Genomic DNA, 23138 nt, shown 5'->3' on the forward strand with positions numbered 1-23138 from the left:
GAGTCAAAGGTTGTGATCATTAGTGGAGACCAACATATATTATTTAGATAGAGTTTATAGGATTTTTTTGTTTACTTTACCAAGTGTGTTACACATTGTACATGGTTACACAAAATTTCAATTTTCCTTCCCAATTACTGTACCTTGTGTAACTTTATTACAGTATTTATAGGTTTTATAAATACTGTCAGTTCTTGCTCTCTCTTTTTTTTAATCTTTATTCACTTGTTTCAAAAACAAAAATACTTTCTTCCCAGATTATACATTCTGGTTGTAAAAAGCCAACAACAGAATGAGAAGGTTTCTTCACTGTCTTATTCTTTGCCCTCCCTAACACCCCACAAAAAACCTCACCAAATTTCCTAGCTGCTTTATAATGGTCATGGCACAGAGCCTTTTCAAAGCCAATTCAAAGGCTAAACTGATAAGATTTATTGGTCTTCCATATTTATTACTTCGATTACAGGCACTTCACATCAGGTCACCTAATTGGTTATTTATAGAAACTGAAACAAAAGTTTAAAGTTGTATAGTCTGAAAAAGAGATCAACGGCATCTTCTAAACCTCTGTGCAAAGGTATGTGCCATACCTGCAAATGTTTGACAATGTTCACAACTTCCCTGGTGGAATAAGGATAGTTGATAACACCCTGGTCAGCCAAATTCCTCAGCTCTCCAAAGGCAGCCACAAGCTTCTGAAGGATGGGTTCAGGCACGTTTGGTCCGTACTGTTTAAGCATTTCCAGCTCTGAGTGGGGTTTTGGGTTGTCAATGGCATGGCAGCTAAAAATGTCTCCTATGGGAAGGAGAGAGAAGATTCATATTTAGCATGCAACTAATCCATTATAATGCCAATAATAGGGTTATAGAGAAGAAAGCACATGACTGAACCAAGAGAAAACTAAGTGGTGTGTGGTTTATTCTGCATGTTTATTTCTGCTGAAAGTTAAATAACACATGAATACATGCATCCTGGGAGATATTAAGAGACAAATGACTGCTAATGTCACTCCCTTCCCAAAAAGTACTCAGTGATAATAGTTCAATTTGGTTCTTTTTGTCAGACCTGCAGTAGTACATTTAAAAATGCACTTAAGAGCTGGCGAGAAGGCGTAGTGGTTAAGGTGACTGCTTGCAAAGCCTAAGGACCCCAGGTTCAACTCCCCAGAACCCATGTTAGCCAGATGCACATGGTGTCGCAGGTATCTGGATTTATTTTTGCAGTGGCTGGAAACCCTGGCATGCCCATTGTTTACCTCTCTCTAATAAAAAAAAATAAAAATGCACTTAAGCAAGCAGATAAAGTTTTAGTGATTCATTTCTTTGCCTATTAATAGACATATAGTTCTGAGATTGCCTTAAAAAGATTATTTATCTGTTTGTTTTTGTGTTGGCGCAGGGAAAGGCACATGACATAGTGTGAATATAGACATCAGAGGACAACTCTGAAGTCTGCCCTTACCATTCCAGTTTTCTAAGACAAGATGTCACTGGACTTCACTCTGCTATTTTACTTTTTGTTGTGTTGGTAGAAAGTCTTTAGGAAATTCTCCTGTCTTCACCTCTCATCTTTTTGTCAATGTACTAGGATTACAGAAGCCCACCAAGGTTTCCAGCTTTTTACATAGGGTCTGTGGAGTATCAAACTCAGGTACTGTGGCTTGACTGAATATTTTCCACTGAGCCATCTCCCCAGCCTGACACTGCCTTATATACATGAGAGATTATATACATGCAGCTTCCATGAATTCCTTTATATATATATATTAAAAGGAGAATTACTATCACCACAGTAGAATCAAGTTTTATCTTATCTTGTGTACAGTGAGCTTAGTTTTAGAAAATGAAACCTGTGGAAACACTGCCCAAAGTAAGTTCAAGAAAAAGAATAGAGAAAATATTTCATTTGTAATTTAAAAGAATTTTTTTTATGAGAGAGAGAGAAAGAGAGAGAGAGAGAGAGAGAGAGAGAGAGAGAGAGAGAGAAAGAATTGGAGTGCTAAGGCCTTTAGCCACTGTAATAGGACACCAGATGCATGTGTCACCTTGTGTGCATGAGTGAATTTGTGCAATTGTGTCACATTGTGCGTCTGGCTTTTGTAGGACTTAGATAGTAGAACATGAGTCTTTAGGCTTTGTAGGTAAGTGCCTTAACCACTAAGCCATCTCTCCAGCCCCTCATTTGTAATTTTGACAACTAAGAATGTACTAGAGAAATACATTTTAGTTTAGTATTTTATTTATTTATTTGAGAGGGAGAGACAGAAGCAGAGAGTGGGCATGGGTGTGCTAGGGTCTCCTACCGCTTCAAATAAATTTCAGACATATGTGCTACTTTGTGCATCTAGCTTCTTACAGATACTGGGGAATTGAACCCAGGCCACCCAGCATTTCAAGCAAGTGTGTTTAACTGCTCAGTCATTTTTCCTGCCCTACAATTTAGTTTAAAGGACGAATTTCTAATGTTTAGTTTGTATAATCTGCTGATTCATAATCTAAGAGAATAGGCACCAAAGGAAGTTAAAGTAAATAGATTTACATTATTAATAAGTTTGTTTTAGAAAAAAAGGACATCTAGACAGGTAACAATAGGATCTTATGATTTAGAAGTCATATGAGTAGACAGTTATTCCATATGTGCATATGTGTACATGATTGTGTATATTTAAAAGTAACTGAATAAAATGATAGTATAACTTCAATTTTCATAGACTATTTTAAATACAATCATGTAGAACATCTGCCTTTCTGCTGAAAGTGAAAGTTAACACTAATCTAAAAAGATAATTGGTCACTTTTTCATTCAGTCATCAAATCAAACATCTTCTATATGCCATGTACAAATCTAGGTGCATTATATATAAATGAACAAAAAAATCCCTGTCCATGGGAGTTTATATTTTGGCACATGAAGATAAATGATAATGACACATATTAAAAGGATATGTTCCAAAGAAAAAAGAAGAAAGACATGGTATAGGACATAGACTTGGTGATGGTAGGAGAGGTCTGTCATGTGTCCATTAAAAAGTAACATCTGCAGCTGAAAAGATGGCTTAGCAGTTAAGGTGCTTCCCTGCAAAGCCAAAGGACAGAGGTTCCATTTCCCCAGTACACATAAAACGAGATGCACAAGGTGGCACATTTGCCTGGAGTTTGTTTGCAGTGGCTGGAGTGCCCACTCTCTCTCTCTCTCTCTCTCAAAATAAAGAAATAAAATAAAATAAATTTTTTAAAAAAGTAACATCTGAGCAAATATAGGAAGATCATCAGAGGTGGTAGACACAGCTAAGGCAAAGTATTGAGGAATAAAGCAGAAGAGCATAGGGTCTGGAATAGAATGAGTGATGGGAGGAACAATCCTGAGCAGAACAGTACATGATGCCAGAGAAATGAGATGTGGAAGACAATTACATAAGACACTGCAAAATGTTGAGCTTAATTTTAAGAGTTGAGCTTATATTCAAAGTGAATTGAGAAGCTAGAAAAGATTTCTCCCCACCTTCCCGAGGGGTGAACTCCTATGCTGAGGACAGAGGAGACAAATGTACATGGTATGCAGCACTAATGCTCATCATGTTAGCATGGACGCTGACTGCTGCTTTTCAGTAATAAGTCTCTTCCTTTGTCTCTGACCCAGGAATCTGTATCTTTTGACACAAAATTGTGGCAAGTTACCTTACTAGATGAAAGGTTAGGTAAAGTCTTAGCTCCTTCACAGATTAAAAAAAAAAAAAAAATGGAGGCAGATAGACTTATTAGGAGTTTAACACAAGTAATCGAGATAAGACAAGGTGGTGTCTCAGAATGATGGCCTACAGTGGAGATGGTAATTCTGCTTATATTTTGAGAGCCAATAAGATTTCCCAGTGGATAATAAGAAATATAAAAGAGAAGCCGGGCATGGTGGTGCATGCCTTTAATCCCTTGGGAGGCAGAGGTAGGAGGACTGCTGTGAGTTCAAGGCCACCCTGAGACTACATAGTGAATTCCAGGTCAGTCTGGACTAGAGTGTGACCCTACCTTGATAAACCAAAATAAATAAATAAATAAATAAATAAATAAATAAATAAATAATATGTGTGTGTGTATGTGTGTGTGTATATATATATATATATATATATATATATATATAGAGAGAGAGAGAGAGAGAGAGAGAGAGAGAGAGAAACTCAAGAAATATTTTTGGATGAAGAATGATGGAGTTATTATGAAGGCAACAAAAGCCAGACAAATCAATCAGGATTAAGAAGAAAAATAGGCCTGGGGAGATGATTCAGTGGATAAATACCTGGTGCACAAGCATGGTGCCTGAATTTGGATCCTTAGAAATCATGTAAAAAGCTGGATGCTGTTTTGGGTACCAGTAATTCTAGCTCTTCCGTGGGGAAATATGAGGTGGAGAGAGCAAAATCACCCACAAACTCACAGGCCAGCTAGTCTGGCAAATGCAGAAATGACTGATGAGAGACTTCCTCAAACAAGGTAGATGGTGAGGACTGACATCCGAGGTTGTGCTCTGATTTCTGTGTGCATACTGGGGCATGTGCTCATCTGCACATGTATGTGTATGTGCACATGCTCTCATACATAAACACCCACCAAAACTGTTTTAAAAGGAAGAAAAATAAATTTGTTGTGGAAATGTTAGGTTCAAAATAATGAGACACAGGGAAGTGCCAGTACCCCAGCTGGGCACGTGGGGAAGAGAAGTGCAGGAAAGGTTCCCACACCATCTGTGTTAGGACAGACTCACAAACATGAATCTGCCTGCAATCATCAATTTCAGACAGCCTCCACAAATGTCTGACCCAGGCAGGTCCCATAATAAGGATGACTGAGATTCCATCCCCCCGCCCCCAAGTGGGATATCTGCTATCCCCTCATGTACCTGCCACAAGTGGCCACTAGCCAAGCCAAACACAAAGAAGCAGGAAGGGAGTACCAGAGAGACATCAAGACCCTGCTTTTCAATGAGTTGGCCAGGTATTCCATGGTCCCACCCAGAATTCCCAAGAGAGTGAATACACAAGACAGACCTGGATCAGGCTTAAGAGCACCCAGCCAAAACCTGTGAATATACCACCTTCTTACTCCTACCTTGACCAAACCTGAATAAGGTAATCAACACATACTCCACAAGAAATACTAATTGTTACAGTCCCAGCAAAACAAGACAATTACCTCAAATTGGGCAAATCTCTATGCAAAACAAAGAACACAAGAGATATAGCCAAAAGATCTTCACCAAGGACACCTAGCCCCATAATGGAAGCCTGCATTGCAAATCTAGAGGAAGTTATAGCCACAGAACCCCAAAATGAAGCTAAGACAAGTATATTCAACAAATTTAATGAAGTCACTAACAAAAGGATGGAAAAATTAGTTGAATAATTAGAACCTAAATAAACAACTTACAAAAGAATTTAAAGCACGGTTGAATGAAGAAAATCAACAAAAAGAATGCAAGAATGAACTAAAACCTGGCTGAAGGAAATGGAAATAAACCAGCGAAAAGAACTCCATACATGTCTGAAAAAAACTGAAGAGAGGGCTGGAGAGATGGCTTAGCGGTTAAGCGCTTGCCTGTGAAGCCTAAGGACCCCGGTTTGAGGCTCGGTTCCCCAGGTCCCACGTTAGTCAGATGCACAAGGGGGCGCACACGTCTGGAGTTCGTTTGCAGAGGCTGGAAGCCCTGGCGTGCCCATTCTCTCTCTCTCCCTCTATCTGTCTTTCTCTCTGTGTCTGTCGCTCTCAAATAAATAAATAAAAATTTTAAAAAAAAACTGAAGAGAATCAAGAATATCTTGATAAAAGAAAAAGGAAATGGAGAAAAACCAAAAAAATAATAAAATGATCTCAATGGGCAGTGGATAAAACTCAACAAAGATATTATCAAGTGCAGGATTGAACTCCACCAAATAATAAGGAAATATAATCAAGAAATGAAAATGGAATTCCACGAAGAGATGGAGATGCTGAAAAAAACCATGTAATAGACAACTACAATGAAATAACTAAATTTTATTTTCTATATGTTATAGCAATTAACACTATTACCCCTTCACCCCAACTCCCAATACCCTGGAGGCTCTCCTCAGTGGGGTTATGGTAATCATTGTAGGGTCATGAAGACCTCAGTGAGTCCCTATCATCGGGACTGTGCCTCAGAGTATTCCCACCCACTCTGTGGCTCTTACAAACTTTCCGCCCCATTTTCTGCAATGTTCCCTAGCCATGGCAGGCCTGTTGGCAATCTGATTTAGTAATGAGTTCTTTGTAGCCTTGACTATTGAAGAAAAATTTCCAAACCTCATAAAAGAGAGCCTAGTCAAAGTATAAGAGCTGCTCATAACACCAAACAGACAGGACCAGAGAAGAAACTCTCAACACTTAAAGCAAATAAAAGTTTCTAAAAGTTGCAACAGAAAAACAGCTTGTTACTTATGAAGGTAAAGCTATCAGAACTACTTCTGAGTTTTCAATGAAACTCTAAAAGCCAGAAGGGATTGGAATGGAGTATTTCAAATCCTAAAATACCATGGCTCCCATCACCAAATACTATATACTGCAAAATTGTCCCTCATAACTGAAGGCCAAAGAAAAACTTTCCATGATAAAATCCAGTTATGTGATCATATGAGCACTAAGTGAATCCTGCAAAGAATGTTGTATAGAATAACCCAAACTGAAAAGACAAACCATCACACCCAAGAGTTTATGGGAGAGAAAAATAAAAACCATAAGTAGAACTGACATGAAAACTTATTAAGTCCAAGAAGACATCAAACTCCACAAAACCTTCAACATGACAGGGATTAAGTTGCACATCACAGTTATAACTCCTCAATAGTATGAATACCCCAATCAAGACACAGGCTTAAAAGCTTCATTGGGCAGGATGTGGTGGCACATGCATTTAATCCCAGAATTTGGGAGGCAGAGGTAGGAGAATCACCATGAGTTCAAGGCCACCTTGTGACCACATAGTGAGTTCCAGGTCAGCTTGGGCTACAGTGAAACCCTAACCCCCACCGCCCTCCCCCCAAAAAAAGTTGGATCTGAAAAAATGGACCCATCTATTTGCTCTTCACAGGAAACCTACCTTACCAATAAAGATACATACTACCTTAGGGCAAAAGGATGGAAAAAGATATTCCAAGCTAATGGAACTAAGAAACAAGCATGGGGGGATATACTGATATCAGACAAAATAGACTTCAAACCATAAGTAATTAAGAGATTTTTTTAAAAAGGCTACTTAATACTTATCAAAGGAACAATACAACAAGGGGATATTACAAACATAAAACTATATTCACAACAGTGTTTGGCACATTCTCCTGTTACTGTTGTTCACCTGATGTTGGTGAGGAGATCCACCTGGTTAGGAGGTGATCCACCCTCTGCTCATGCCTTCATTTTCCCCTGCCATCACGGAGCTTCCCCTTGAATCTCTAAGCCAAAATAAACCTTTTGTTCCCACAAGCTTCTCTTGGTCAGGTGTTTTCTACCAGCAATGAGAACCTGGCTACAATAATATGATAAATGCTTTCAGCAAAGTAGCAGGATATAAAATCAACACACAGAAATAACTACCCTTCATATATATCAATGAGAACAACATGGAAAAAGAAATCAGAGAATCTGTCCCATTTACAGTAGCTACAAAAAAAAAAAAAAAAAAAAACCAAAATACCTTTAAATTTTCCTAACCAAAGAGTTAAAAATCCATACAATGAAAACATCGAAACATTGAAAAAATAACTGGAGGAAGACATGAGAAGATGGAATGACGTATGCTCATAGATTGAAAGAATCAATATTGTTAAAATGGCCACCCTACCAAACACAATATACAGATTCAATGTAATTCCAATCAAAATCCCAGCAACCTTCTTCCCAGTTATAAAAAATAAGAATATAAATTTATATGGAAGCACTAAAGGCCACATTAAAAAAAAAATGTACTCAGCAAGAAGAACACTTCTGGTGGCATCACCAAACCTTATTTCATATTATACTATAAGGCTATAGTAATAAAAAAAGAATGGTGCTGGCATAAAAACAAGCACATAGATCAATGGTATAGAACTGAAGACCCCAGTATGAGTTTGAGTGACTACAGTTATCTGATCTTTGACAAAGCCAAAAATGCTCACTGGAGCAAAGATAGTATCTTAAGCAAATGGTACTGGAGGAACGGGATAGCTACATGTATAAGATTGAAGTTGGAAGCCAGGCGTGGTGGCGCACGCCTTTAATCCCAGCACTCGGGAGGCAGAGGTAGGAGGATTGCCATGAGTTCAAGGCCACCCTGAGACTACAGAGTTAATTCCAGGTCAGCCTGGACCAGAGTGAGACCCTACCTCGAAAAACAAAAAAAAAACAAACAAACAAAAAAAAAGATTGAAGTTGGACCCCTTCCTCTCACCTTGCACAAAAGATAACTGCAAATATATCAATATAAGACCTGAAACTCTAAATCTACTAGAAGAAAAAGTAGGGAGAGCACTACAAGATATAGGCATAGGAAAAGACTTTCTCAATAAGACTCTAGTAGCCCAGGAAATTAGGAAAATAACTGAGAATTCATGAAAATAAAAAGCTTTTGTACCAATAAGCAAACCATCCACAGGGTCAATAGACAACCTGTTCAGTGGGAGAAAATCTTCACCAGCTATACCTCTGGCAAAGGTTTCAATTCTAAAATATAAGTATAACTCAAAATCCTAAGCAAGGGCTAGAGAGATTGCTTAGTGGTTAAGGAGTTTGCCTGCAAAGCCTAAGGACCTAGGTTTAATTCCCCAGTACCCATGTAAACCAGATTCATAAGATGGTACATGTTTCTGGAGTTTGCAGTGGCTGAAGGCCCTGAGATGCCCAGTCATTCTCTCTGTCTATCTCTCTCAGTCTTTCTCTTTCAAATAAATAAATAAAAACAAAAGCATTTATAGAAAAACCCAAACAATAAAAAAAATCAAGAACCCCACTCAAAAAATGGAACAGGGAATTGAACAGAGAGTTTTCAAAGGAAGAAATACAAATGACCATTAAACACCTAGAGTGGTGCTCAAAATTTCTACTCATCAGGGAAATGCAAATTAAAATGACTATGAGATTCCATTTCACTCCAGTCAGAATGGTAACCATTAAAAAAAAAAAATCAAATGACAGCACATGTTGGCAGAGATGTGGGGAAAAGGGAAGCTTCATTCACTGCTGGTGGGAGTGCAAACTTGTACAGCCACTAGGGAAATCAATATGGAGATTCCTCAACATGCTGAAAATAGAACTACTAGTAGATCCAGCTGTACCTCTTTTAGACATACATCCTAAAGACTCTACCATACACCACAGAAACACATGATCAACCATTTTTTCTCTGCTCTATTCACAATAGCCAGGAAATGGATTCAGCTGAGATACCCACCAACACACAAATGGGTAATGAAGATGGGGTACACATACACAGTGAAATTCTACTCAGCAGTAAGAAAATAAAATAATCAAATTTTCAGGAAAATGCAGGGACTTGGAAAAATCATGCTAAGCAAGGTCACATAAGCACAGAAAGACAGATGCAAGATGGCCTCTCTCATATATGGGTCCTAACTGGCATTAATTGGAGAAGAGTGCAAATAGTAGTAAGCACCAGAAATATGGGCATGAAACTAGAATTAGGCCAGTAGAGAGAAGAAACAGGGAGAGATGAGTTGCCTGATACTTTAGGGGAGGGACAATTATCAGGGGCAGGAGGCACCTTGATGAGTAGATGGCAGGGAGAGTGGGGAGGGAATCACATAAAACTTAAGACAACATGAATCAGCTCCATAGAAACCCTCATTCTGATTAGTATAATCACCAATAAGGGGAGAAGGGGCACCATCTGGACAGAACGTGGACAAAGTTTTACCTTAAGACTATGCACTCTGACCAGTAAATTCCAGCATCAGAACTGGGTTACCTCTTATGGTGAGCTACTGGCCAGGGAGACCCATGAGATTTCCACAACACTGTGCAATTGCCAAAACGCTTGATTACTTGCCAGAGCTAAAATGTAAGACCTTATTGCTGAAGACACCACAGGCTGAATCATGGGACATTGAAACATTTGCTGGAGAGTAGTATGGGAGCCACTGGAGGACATGAATAAGCAGGGGACCCTGTAGACCATGAAATCAACTAGCCAGACAAGAAGTACACACTTGTGCAATAGTGGCATGCAGCCTCTGTGGGTAACAAACTATTCTCTGACTGGACAAGAGGCCCGCTGAGTAGAAGAGAACTCATGTAAGGTACTGGAAACTAAATTAGAATCCCATGGTCAGAAAACTCAAATCATCAGAGAGAAGCCCCTACTGCTCTCTGGAGAATAAGAGTAGGCTTACACACCAAAAATCTCAAATAACTGCATACCCCCTTTAACCTAAGCTGCTCTTACTCTTGGTTGGAGAGTCTGTTTTATTGTACAGATGGCAAAAAAAAATAGAGAAGATTTTCACATATCCATGAAACTAGAAGACAGCTGACTGCTCACCACAAGATTTGTTGCCTCTACCACATTTGCCAGGGCCCAGGAGAAACTGCAGAGGAAGCAGCTATATGAATACTGCTTTTACTGCTAACCCAACAGTTCTAGGGTGATGGTGACAGACATGGTTATCAATGAAAACCTATCTAAGCAGAAAGACAGAGGCTCCTGAGATCTGAACACTAATGCAGACTTCCAATAGGCCTGTTATAGCTCAGGAAACATTGCAGAAGACGGAGCAGAAAGATTGTAAGAGCCACAGAGTAGGAAGGAATACCCTGAGACATGGTCCCCCCCACACACTACCTCACAGGGCTTCATGAGCCCACAGTTAATACCATAACCTCACTGAAAAGGGCCCCCAGGATTATAGGAGCTGGGATGAGGGGATAAGAGTATAACATTCTGTGGTGGTTTGATTCAGGTGTTACCCATAAACTTAAGGTGTTCTGAATGGTAGGTCCTCAGCTGATGGCAAGTTGGGAATTAATGCCTCCTGGAGGAGTGCATTGTTGGAGCAGGCTTAGCCAGCTTCCCCTTGCCAATGTTTGACACACTCCCCTGTTGTGGCTGTCCATCTGATGGATGCCCTGAAAGTGATGTCCACCCTCTGCTTATGCCATAGTTTTTCCCTGCCATCATGGACCTTCCCTTGAGTCTGTAAGCCAAAATAAACTTTTTTTCCCACAAGTTGCTCTTTGTTGGGTGTTTTCTGCCAGCAATGCAAGCCTGACTGAAACACCTGTTATATATAAAATATAATTTAAAAAAGATACAGGAGCCAATGAATGAATAGGTAGTTGGATACGAGTCTGGTGTTCCGAAGAGTGGTCTGGGCTAAAGATTTGGCAGCAAAAGGTAGTTATATGGTATTTTAAGATGACATCCTGTGTTTATTTTACCAAGAGAAATAGTATAGTCAGGCAAAAGAGGATCAGAACATTCTATCAAGAATTCAACAAGTAGGCAGAAAAAGAATGGCCACTGATGCAGGTGGAAGCCAAGAAGGCATTTGAAGGGTACTAGAAGTGCAAGGATGTGCACCAAGAAAAGGAGAGTGATTAGTCAGACCAGCTATACCACGTGCTGCTGATGAGTTAAGTGATGATAAGGACTATGAACTGATAGCTGGACTTAGCCACAGAACAGTCCCTCAGGACTAGATGGGAATTTTTTCCCAAGACCCCCTTTGGAACAATTTAAGTAAAAATCTGATTCAAATAGACTGAGGAGAATGGTAAAGAAAAAATGGAGATAACAACTATAGTCAACTCCTCTGAACACAAATAGCTGATGTGAGCAGTTCTGCTATGAACATGCATGAGAATCTATGAGTTACTGGCAAAACAAATTAGGGCTAAGAAGGCCTTTTTTCAGTTGGACATGGTGGCACTTATAACACTAGCACTTGGAAGACTAAGGCATGAGAATCATACATTTGAAGCTATCCTGGGTTACATAGATAGTTCAAAACCAGTCTGGGCTATATAAACCTTGTCTCAAAATGAAAAGTTTTTTTTTGTTTGTTTGTTTGTTTTTAGGTTTTAAGCTAGATGGTTTGCTGATGAGATAACCTGAGAGGGAATTGCTGGTGTAAAAGTGGGAGGGCAGAACATCTAAACAGTACTTTAAAAATATTTTGTATGTGTTATACTGGGTGTGTGTGCATATTCTCATGTGTGTGAGTGCTAGCATGTGTGGCAATTGCAGGGATCAGTGGTCCTCTCCTTCCACTTCGTTTGAGGTAGTGACTTGTTGTTTGCCACTGTATATGTCAGGGTATCTCTCTGTCTCTTATTTGACCATAGGTGAAGTGGGTTTATAGAGAATTTGCTACCATGTGCAGCTTTACACAGACCTGGGGATCCAAACTCAGCTGAACATGCTTGTGCAACAAGCTTTTACCTACTGAGTCACCTGCCCCTCCAGCCCCATAAAATAATATTCTTGAGAATGTGGGACCCAATGCTTCTCTGGAGGAACTGGCTCTAGATGAGAGTGTAGACAGTTTAACTGTGTCAAGTGGGAAAGCAGAGTACTGTGGATGTAAGATTTGGTGGTAGACATATATGAATGTTAATTTATTCCCATGTTTTTTAGTGCAGTAGGAAGTGAGGGTGGGAGGAAGGTCAGGTCTGAAAGAAAGTAAATTGAATCCTAGTTCAATAAAGAGGGGAGAAAGCAGGGCTGGAGGGACAGTGAAGGATTTCCCTCTGAAGTACAGATGAATGCCTCTATACCTCCATTTCTCACAATGAGTAGTGATATATTGTATAATTTTAAAACCGACAAAAAAAAAAACAAGCAGCAGTGTTAGAGTCGCAAGGAAGGGGGAGACCTGGAACACTTGTCTAAGAGAACAGGAAAGTGAAAGGGCCAGTTCGGAATAGGGAGGGATGCTGGAAGGCCATGGTCAAGAACTGACGTAAGATGGCCATAGCGGTTTTGTGCTTTACCTAACTACATTTAACTGCCCATACGGAGGCTCAGGGTTGTCAAGACAGTTGGCAGCAAGCAGTGCCAAGGAGCTGCAAGTGCATAAGACAAGCTCAGAGAGAGACAAGGAAGCTGACGATGTAGCAAAATATGTTTCCAGCTTCTACTCCAAGAAGAGGAGGAGGGCTGGACTGCATGGCAAGCAAAGAGGAGAGAGCCACAGGTGGTGCAGACATCAGTAGTAGTTGAACCTGGGCAATCTGATGGCAAGAATGTGAAGCTGTACAACTGTTTCAGGAGGAGACCTTGACTTTCTCTAGGCCCAATGGGTGAGGGAAACAACCACTGTCACTCCCCCAACCAAACAAAAATCACCACTGCTTATAAAGACTTCAGTGGGAGGAAGGAACTCAGGAGAGGGCCAGAATTTCATCAGAGTAATTCAGACAGCAGATCTCAGGATGTGGGGTGGGGGTAGATGACAGATGGAGACAGAATCAGGAATGAGTATCCTTATAGATATGAAAATTGATGTAATGAGAACAAGTCTGGGGTAAACGTGACCCACAAAGAACCTAAACAAAGAGAACTAACTAGCGATGGGCTGGAGAGATGACTTAGCAGTTAAGGCAATTGCCTGCAAAGCCAAAGGACCCTGGTTCTATTCCCCAGTAACCAGGTAAGCCAGATGCACCAGGTTGCACATGAGTTTGGAGTTCATTTACAGTATCTGGAGGCCCTAGAGTGCCCATATTCTCATTCTCTCATTCTCTCTTTCTGTTTCTAATCAATAAAATTAAAAAATTAAACAGGAGAACCTAGCCTTTTCACACTAGAAACAATCTCAGATTGGCTTTGGTGTGTTTACATTACTGTATCTGTTGGAGAATCAGTAATTAATGAATCAAGGACTTCCAAAGTAAGAGCTGTATACACTAGCAACTGCAAAAATACTATATTGTGTTATTTTTGCTCTCTAGTGCAAACCTCCTACTTTTTACTGATTCTGTACTCTTTAGTTAAAAACTATGCATGCATATATAATACACAATGTACAAATATATGCCTCTTATTTTAAGAATACATATAATACACTATTACAACTATTTTTATAACTTCTTGCTTCAAATAATATTTCAAGGATTATTTTATTTCAGCCCAAGTATCGCTTATTTCATTCTTTTTAAATATTTGCACAGTATTTTATTGTGTGGATAAAAAAAATTTCTTTATGGGCATTTGAATTGTTTTTGCTCTTGCTGCTATAAACAATGCTGCATTGCCTATCCTTGAACCTATATCACTAAATACAGGTAAATCCCTTGGATAAATCCCTTGATGTGGAATTGCCAGACTCAAAATCCTAATAGAACAATGGGACATTGACATTTATTTAAGGGCTTGCTAATCAGCATGAATGTTTCCTCAGAGCTGGACTCAGCCTTTTCAAAGTTAGGGGGATGTGATAAAACCAGACACTAAAAATTACTGGTTATTTTCTCCCAAGAAGCACTAAACCACAAAGTATAGTACAACTGTTTAAGAAGGCAAGCTCTGACAGTCATTACAGCACTGTTATTGACATTATTATTGTTACTGCTCTTGTTGACATACCTAAGGTGCCAAAGAAATCATTGCCTAAGAAAGGAAATCCAGGTCTGTTGGCCAGAACAATCATTCTAAAATCAGGATGAATTACGATAACATTTTCTCTTCCACTCACATTAGCAGAATCTGAAAAACAAAATTTATCTTTATTCTTTAGTTACATATAATAATTCTTAAGGGTATCAAGTTATAGACATTTAAAATAACCTAAATAGACATGTTCAATTATGAAAAATACCCTAAGATATTGGACTGGGATAACTGGTTTACTACAAATGTATGGGTATACATAAATTCATATATAGGAATTAAATATGCAATGGTTTTTCCAATTATAGTAAGATGATAATAAAATAATACTAATACTGTCAGCAATAGAAAAAGCCAGAGACTTAAAATTCCAGGTATCAGTTAAATTTAAAAATTCACACACAAATAATAAAGGAAAAAGTATAAAGATTCTATGTTGACACTTTCAGAGTAGAAAAGTATAGAATTGATTTGTCCTATTTCTAGCTACTGAAATTTTCAAAGATGCTCTGGTTATAAAAATTTAAACAATGGGTTGTAGATATAGATAATCAGTAGGCACATGGTCACATACCTGAGGCACTGGTTCAACCTTCAGCTCCAAAAATAAACAAAACTAAAACTAACAAAGGTACATTTAGATATTATTTATTTATTTATGTTATTTGAAAGAGAGATAGAGATAGAGAGAAAAAAAGCAGAATGAACATGCCAGGGCCTTCAGCTGCTGCAAACAAACTCCAGATGCATGTGCCACAATGTGTATCTGGCTTATATGGGTCATAGGGAATTGAACCTGGGTCCTTTGACTTTGCACGCAAGTGCCTTAACAAATAAGTTATCTCTCTAGCTCTAGATATTAATTTGTATTGTTGCTTATCAATACAATTTAATTTGTATCAAACTTATGCTTATTGCCTATAGTAGGGAGGCAGTTAAATCTGTGCTTTGCTGTCAGAGATTAAAAATTACATGTAATAGAGGAAATGTTTTTCAGTACTCACTTGCAATAATGCGTCTTCCATCTGCTAGAATCATTTCTCCATTTTCTACGAGTGTTTTCAAAATACAGGTGACATTTGTTGGGGCTTTGTCTGCTTCATCTACTACTAGAACGTGACCCAGTTTTACTGCTTTAACCTTGAAGACAGAAATTTATAATAAACTAAAAAATTATTAATTCTTTACAACTTACTCCTTTGGATTCATTGCAGTGGGTTTTAAATTGTGGGCACAGTACCATACATATGACATCTTTATCAAAAGTTTTACAGAGTTAAAACTACAGTAATCTTGTCATTTCACCTCAGCATTAGAATTACCCCTATAGTGGTCATTCCCTACATTTCGTACCCTGTATAGGGGAGATGTAAAACCAATGTAATAAATAAGAGAAACTAAAGTGCTACAGAGGTAAAGAGGAGAAAGACATCACCATTATTGTGGGCATCAGAACACTGCACTTGCTGTGGCTCTTCCCTTTGGGTAAAGCTTTACAGACCTGAAAAGATGCTGCTGAAAGGTAGTTATTTAAGGCAAAGAGAATGAGTAGTCAAAATCTTGGGGTATATTTGGAGAAGAGTGAAGATGGACAAACTATGTTGGTTGAACATAGAGGTTAAATGTAAGAAAAGACTCAGTTGTCAGACCAAGAAATATGTACTTTACTTATCAATCAATAGGATATGTGGCTGTTTGATTCAGGTGTCCCCCATAAATGTAGGTGTTCTGATTGCTATGTTCCCAGCTGATGGAGATTTGGGAATTAAAGCCTCCTGGAGGCAGCATGTTGTTGGGGTGCAGGCCTAAGAGGATTATAGCTAGTTTCCCCTTGCCAGTGTTTGGTACACTCTCCTGTTGCTATTGTCCACCTTACGTTGGCTGGGGGGGGTGATGTCCACCCTATGCTCATGCCATCGTTTTCCCCTGCCATCACAGAGCTTCTCCTCAAGTCTGTAAGCCAAAATGAACTTTTTTTTTTTTTTCCCTAAAAGCTGCTCTTGGTTGCTGATTTCTGCCAGCAACGTGAATCTGACTGCAACATGATACAACTTAGTATCTATGAGTTCAGACATGACAAAATGGAGCATGGAACTATACTTCAGAATACTTAATGTGGCAGCCATATATGCAAAATAGGATTGGTTAAATGCAGTTTGAGAAACAGATCGAAGTAGGTATGAAAATATAGAAACAAAAAGAATTAGCATGATCTTTTATAGGGTACAAATGTACAGAATTGTTAGGAAGAGAGGAAGGAAAAGCAAGTGTGCCAGACCTTGGGCCACTATGTGAATGACAACATCATAAAAAGAAAGATTAAAACTAAAAACTCTTTAAAAAATTGTTTTACTTATTTGTGGGTGCACTCATGTGTGAGGGGCGCATGCCAGGATCTCTTGCTTTTCCAAACAAACACAAAACACTTGCCATTTTCTGTCTAGCCTACGTGGGCAGCTTGGGAATTGGACCTCATCAGCTGGCTTTAAAAGCAAGTACCTTTAACCACTCAGTCATCATTCTAGCCTTAAAAACTAAATCTCTTAAAGCATTTTTAAGGGGATAGACAGGAGGAGATAATAAGTAAATAATCAATGTATACCTACAATTTCTTTTTGAAAAGATAGTAATACCTCATAAAATAATGGGTTTTATCATAAATATTTCTGACCTGTTTTGGCTAATAATTAAGAGAAATACAAATCAATAAGGGATGTTTCCTTGTAACACAAATATTTTGCCCCATATTCTCAAAAAATAGTAATAATTTTTAATGTTAGGGTGAAAAAACCTAAATTTTAGAAAAGAAAAACAGTTACTAATCCAACCCATCTGTTCAGGGAAAAGTTGGATCCAAAAAAACATGTTCTAGTAGAGATCTTAGAACCCCCAGTCCCCAGAGAGCTATTTAATTTGTATCACTGTTCTACCTGGAATGGAATTACTTTGAGTCTGAAGTGGAAACTGGAACTTCCCAGCTTCTGGGAAGGTTTCTTAACTTCAAACTCTGTCCATTTAAGGACAGCAATACACTTATAATTGACCTTAGCCAACAGATAGAGAAATAATAACAGTAAACTTTAAAAACAATTCTGAATAAGAAATCAATAGAGGATTTGTGTCATTCCCCAAATCTCTCACTCTGCAAAGCAGAATTAGAAACTGCTATTTCCTGCAACAATCTACATTTAAATATCCAAATATAAAATGATATGCTCCAATCAGACTGAAATGCACTATAATCTGTGAGAGATTCCCTCTACCCAGTCATAAACTGAAATATAACTTTTATTCAAAAACACTTTAAAATGTTTGTATCATTGGCTTACTCACCAAAGGCGAGTCTTCATATACAATTAATCCATCTTTAACTGAAGGCTGAAGGGTAAGAGTTTGTACTGTAGTATCCCTGTAGTTAAAACAAATATTTCATAGTTAGGAAGGAAATAAGCTAATGTTTGGTTATGAATAACAAATCAAAACCAAAGTGCTTATTTTAAATTTTTGTTTGTCATCCTGCTTTTCCTAAAAAAATCAAAAAGTAAAAGTAAAACATAAACTTTCATCCAACAATACTATTCTTTTGACTTAATATAAATTATGAGAGTTTGGAAATTAATACAGGTTTTTCCAAATTCTGCACAATTGACTGATTCCTCCACTTTGTAAATAACACATTGCAAAGAATTATTCTTCTGTCTTCACTAAAACCTACATAAAAATGCCAAGAAATAAAGCTTTAGGGGATGAAGAGATGGCTTAGTGGTTATGTGCTTGCCTGTGAAGCCTCAGGACCCCGGTTCAAGGCTCAATTCCCCAGGACCCACGTTAGCCAGATGCACATGGGGATGCATGCATCTGGAGTTTGTTTGAAGTGGGTGGAAGCCCTGGCGGGCCCATTCTCTCTCTCTCTCTCTCTCTCTATCTCTATCTGCCTTTCTTTCAGTGTCTGTCACTTTCAAATAAATAAATAAAAATAAAACAAAAAATGAAAAATGAAGAAATAAAAGCTTTGGGAAATATAAATAAAAGTAAAAATATGCTAGGACAATTTGTTAATGCCTTTCAACTTTGGTTATGAATAATATGCTTCTTGTATAACATTATGTTACAGTCATAAACTCATTTTCTGTACTCACACGTCATATACTTACTGTCAGACATACTTTACACTATCTCTTGCTGGCAAATTAATTATTAGTTCTTAAAAATATTTTACTTTTATTATTTATTAGGGAGAAAGAGAAATAGAGAGAGAATGGGTACAACAGGGCTTCTGGTGACTGCCAATGAAGTCCAGACACATATGCTGCCTTGTATATCTGGCTTATGTGGGTTCTGAGGAGTTGAAGGCAAATGCATTACCTGCTAAGCTATGTCTCCAGTCCCTGATTTTTTAGTTTAGTTTAGTGCTGTCTTTTGGTTTTTTAAGGTAGGGTCTTGCTGTAGCCCAGGCTGACCTGAAATTCACTATGTAGTCTTAGGCTGGCCTCAAACTCATAGCAATCCTCCTACCTCTGCCTACCAAGTCCTAGGATTAAAGGTATGTGCCACCTGGCCCAGCCTAATTTTTAGTTTTTAACAAACTAAGCACAAGTTAATTAGCTTACTTAAATTCACTGTTAATATTCTATCAATAGAGAATAGGGTGTGAGAGGAAGAGATGAAGTGTTCACACAGATTTTTATAGTACTGTAATGAATTTCTCACCTCAGATCTCATATTCTTAAGAGGCAACAACATGACACCTTTTAGCACCAAGAAGAGAAAGAAACTCTTGCATCATTGTCAGTCAGAAGGAAATTCAGTTGTTGTTTCAATAATAATTATAGTGCTTCATAGCAGATTTAAAACAGTAAACTCAAGCTGAATTCTAATTTAAAAAGGGAAATGAAACACTGTAACACCTGAATTCTGACAGTATAAAACTTATCAGGTTAGATTGTTTAAAGACTTGGTGGTAGTAGAAATTTAAAAAAACACATATTTGGGGGCTGGTTAGAGGGCTTAGCAGTTAAGGTACTTGACTACAAAGCCTAAAGACCCAGGTTCAATTCCTCTGTACCCACATAAAGACAGATGCACAAAGTGGCACATGCGTCTGGAGTTCATTTATAGTGGCTAGAGGCCCACATACCTATACTCTCATTCTTTCTCTCTATCTCTGCTTGCAAGTAAATAAACAAAAATTACTTAAAAAATTTAAAACACTAATTAAGCTAATTAACTTGTGCTTAGTTTGTTAAAAAACTAAAAATTATTTTAAAAAATTAAAAACACACATTTGGGCTGAAGAGATGACTCAGAGATTAAGGCACTTGTTGCCATGGCTAACAGCCCAGGTTCAATATCCTAGTACACACGTAAAGCCAGATGCACAAAGTGGCACATGTGTCTGGAGTTTATAGCCACTAGAGGCCCTGGCATACCCATTTTTCTCTCTGTCTCTCTTCCTTTCTGCCTATATAAATTTGTATTTATACAAATAAATATCTTTTAAAAAAACCCATGCATTTGAAAGAACACATCAGATGATTTTCAAGAGACTAAGATGAGGATAAATACGAATGAGAAATACGACTTTCAAAGTATTTTTTGTTTTGTTCTTATTATTGGTACTTTCCTCTCGTTCATCAAAGGAAAAGGAAAGGCTAGTAAAATATGTAAAATGGTATTGAGCGTAAACAATTGTCTGACTTGAACTCTGGACAGGCACCCTGCTGATATAGGGGGAAATCAGTGTACTAAGCTCTTCATGGTACTTAATGCACTAAGAAGAAAGCTTGATTTTGCAAACATCCTATAAGAAGAGGAACTTCAACACAGTGAATAGGCAGTTAAAGGGGCTGAAGATAATATATGAAGGGACTCCTAATGAGAGCATAATGATGTTTGCAGAGTATGTGATTAAAATCATTGCTCTATTTTTATAATCACTTTGGATCAAAGATATTAATTCTCCACATACAAAGCAATGATCCTAAGAGACTACTTTATTATGATTTCAAAACTATTTTGACTTGTTCCTTTCCAAAACAGCTTTGAAATAGAAGCTAATAAAAGCTAAGAGTCAATAATTTCAGTGATATTGTACAGAAGAAAAGTTAAACACTTCCTAGCCCCAGTTTCTTTAGCACAGAGTTTGAGATGGCTTTTTTTTTTTAATTAAGAACATAATTTGTATGGGTACATCTGTGTTGGTACCATCTTTTTCCTCTTTCCTGACCCATTCTGCAGGGTCCTTCCTCAGTGGAGTTGTTGGCATTCCTCATTGGGTTGTGGGTTATGCATTGTGGGAGCAGCACTCGGTTATTGTGGGGAGGCAATACCTCTAGGCATGATGTCCCAACCTGTGGCTCTTATAATTTTTCCACCCCCTCTTCCACAAAATTTTGAGCCTTGGTGATGTGTTTTAAGTCTACTTCAGTGATGAGCTCTTAGGAGCCTCTGGATTTCTGCTTTGGTAGGTGTTAAGCATCCTCAGCATCTGTCTCCTTGACCCTAGTGCTGATTGTCAGGCTCACCATGGAAGCAGCAAGGAGATGGCTTCTTAGTTAGTAGTAATGCTTCATGAATTAATTAGAATGTTGAGCTAATTGTTGACATTTGTTATCACTAATTGTTCTCACTTCTTAGTAGTTTACACAACCCAGCTGTCTATCAAATCTTTTGTCAAGAGGTGGCTTGCTCTAAGAAATATTGTGCCAAACTATTTTTAACTCTGAGATTTAAATCCTTTCTTTCAATCTGAACTGTTCAACAGTAACTTAAAAATGATTCCAGATGCAGTAGAAGTAATTAAGTTATGTAAAGACCACACTTTGCTAAAATAGGAAATAAAACTGTCTGCTAGAGAGCAAGAGTAAGCTGTTCTGAACAGCTGCTTACAAAGATGTGAAGCTGTCTTCTAGTACTTCTAATGTATTGTCAAGCAAAAAAGTATCAAAATATAAATCCAGGCATGGTGGCACATGTCATTAATCCTAGCACTTGGGAGGAAGAGGTAGGAGGATAATCGTGAGTTTGAGGCCACCCTGAGACTACATAGTGAATTCCAGGTAAGCCCAGCCTACAGTGAGATCTTGCCTTGAAAAAAAACAAAATAAATAAATAAATAAGTAAATAAAAATAAAAATAGTGGTGCTTATTTTGAGGATGATATTTTAATGAGTTGCATTTTTATAGATCTGGATTAGTTTTCTTTTAGAAAAACAATAGTCAAGCATAAGAGCAGAGGCATTGCAGTCAGATTCACATTGCTAGTAGACTTCACCCAACCAAGAGGAGCTTGTGGGAAAAAAAGAGGTTTATTTTGGCTCCAACCCCAGGCTCCAAAAGGGACATTTCAATGCAGAGGAGAGAGAATGTATACTTCACCCCAAAACATTAGAAGATAAAGGAGTAAAGCAACCAGTTAGGCACGTGTCTCTAGCACATTATGTTTTATCTTACAATTTCAGCATCGAATCTGTTTTCTTTTCTGGTATCTCACATTATTTTTTGAACCCCAAATGAAGAAAAAAAAAAAAAACCAACCAAAAACAAAGTAAGTGGAAGCAGTGACAGCATTCTCTGTCAGGGTTGACAGTGTACACAGGTCCAGAAGGAGGCTGAAAAGAACACATTCTGCTGGTAGTGGCCAACAACTGTGCCTTGTCATCATGTCACACAGCTTGTTCATTCTGGGACTGAAGAGTCCTGCTAGTCTCCCAGACAATGACTCCTATATTTACATGATGAATGTGATGAGGTGCTTCATTTATCCTGTTTTCTCATATAAGTTTAGGTACCATTGATATTTGTCTAAGGTTAGTTGCAACAGCTTGAAAACCACATGAAAAGCAAAAAACAAAAGGAAGTACTTTATACACAGATAAAACAAACACATCTGTTTATAATGGAAAAGAAAAAACTAGAACAAGATTACTCTCCAGTGTTACTTGGCATTTGTTTGCTCAATGAGTCACCTTTCATGTTATTTTTCCCCATAAAATATATCACCACATAAATAGTGCATATTTTAATTATCTATTCTCTCTGTTGCCTGCTGAAAGCTTGGGTATTCACATGAAGCCTGAACATTTTAGTGCTCTTATTCACCAATGAGTTTAGAAAAATAACAAGTACACAGTTGGCCTGTAATAATGCTTGCCAAAATAGATGTATTTCTACTATTTCAATTATATATATGCTGGGGTCAGAGTGGAAGTTCAAAGGAAATTTCCTGAAACCCTGTATGTATTTTTTGTCTTCTGGAAAGTTTTCTCTTCACTTCTTTCCTTGCCTGACAAACTGTTAATGCCCATTCCTTAAATGCTCAGATCACATGCCTAATAAAGCATGATAATGCAGATGTACACACCTGTGCACATGCATGTACAGGCCAGAGAAGAACATGGAGGGTCCTCTTGTGCTGCTCTCTGCCTTATTTCTTTGAGATGAAATCTCTTTCTAAACTTGGAGCTGTGGTTTTTCAGGCAGAGTCCTGACCAGTATGTCCCAGGAATCTTCCTGACTCCAATCCCCTGAG

The 23138-nt window shown here is 38.1% G+C and overlaps 1 protein-coding gene across 2 annotated transcripts in view; it reads right to left on the bottom strand.

Moving 5' to 3' along the window:
• The window catches only part of Vwa8 (von Willebrand factor A domain containing 8), a 463242-nt gene that overhangs the window by 174981 nt on the left and 265123 nt on the right, over window positions 1–23138 (bottom strand). For both annotated transcript variants that reach the window (XM_004650767.3, XR_006636125.1), the window contains exons 22-25: window positions 17942–18017; window positions 15613–15748; window positions 14585–14704; window positions 591–796 (exon numbers count right to left, since the gene is read on the bottom strand). In XM_004650767.3, the coding sequence (XP_004650824.2) occupies window positions 591–796; window positions 14585–14704; window positions 15613–15748; window positions 17942–18017 (538 nt within the window). The remainder of the gene's footprint in view (window positions 1–590; window positions 797–14584; window positions 14705–15612; window positions 15749–17941; window positions 18018–23138) is intronic.

This window comes from Jaculus jaculus, chromosome 3 (assembly GCF_020740685.1).
Source record: "Jaculus jaculus isolate mJacJac1 chromosome 3, mJacJac1.mat.Y.cur, whole genome shotgun sequence".
In the NCBI taxonomy this organism is placed as follows: Eukaryota; Metazoa; Chordata; class Mammalia; order Rodentia; family Dipodidae; genus Jaculus; species Jaculus jaculus.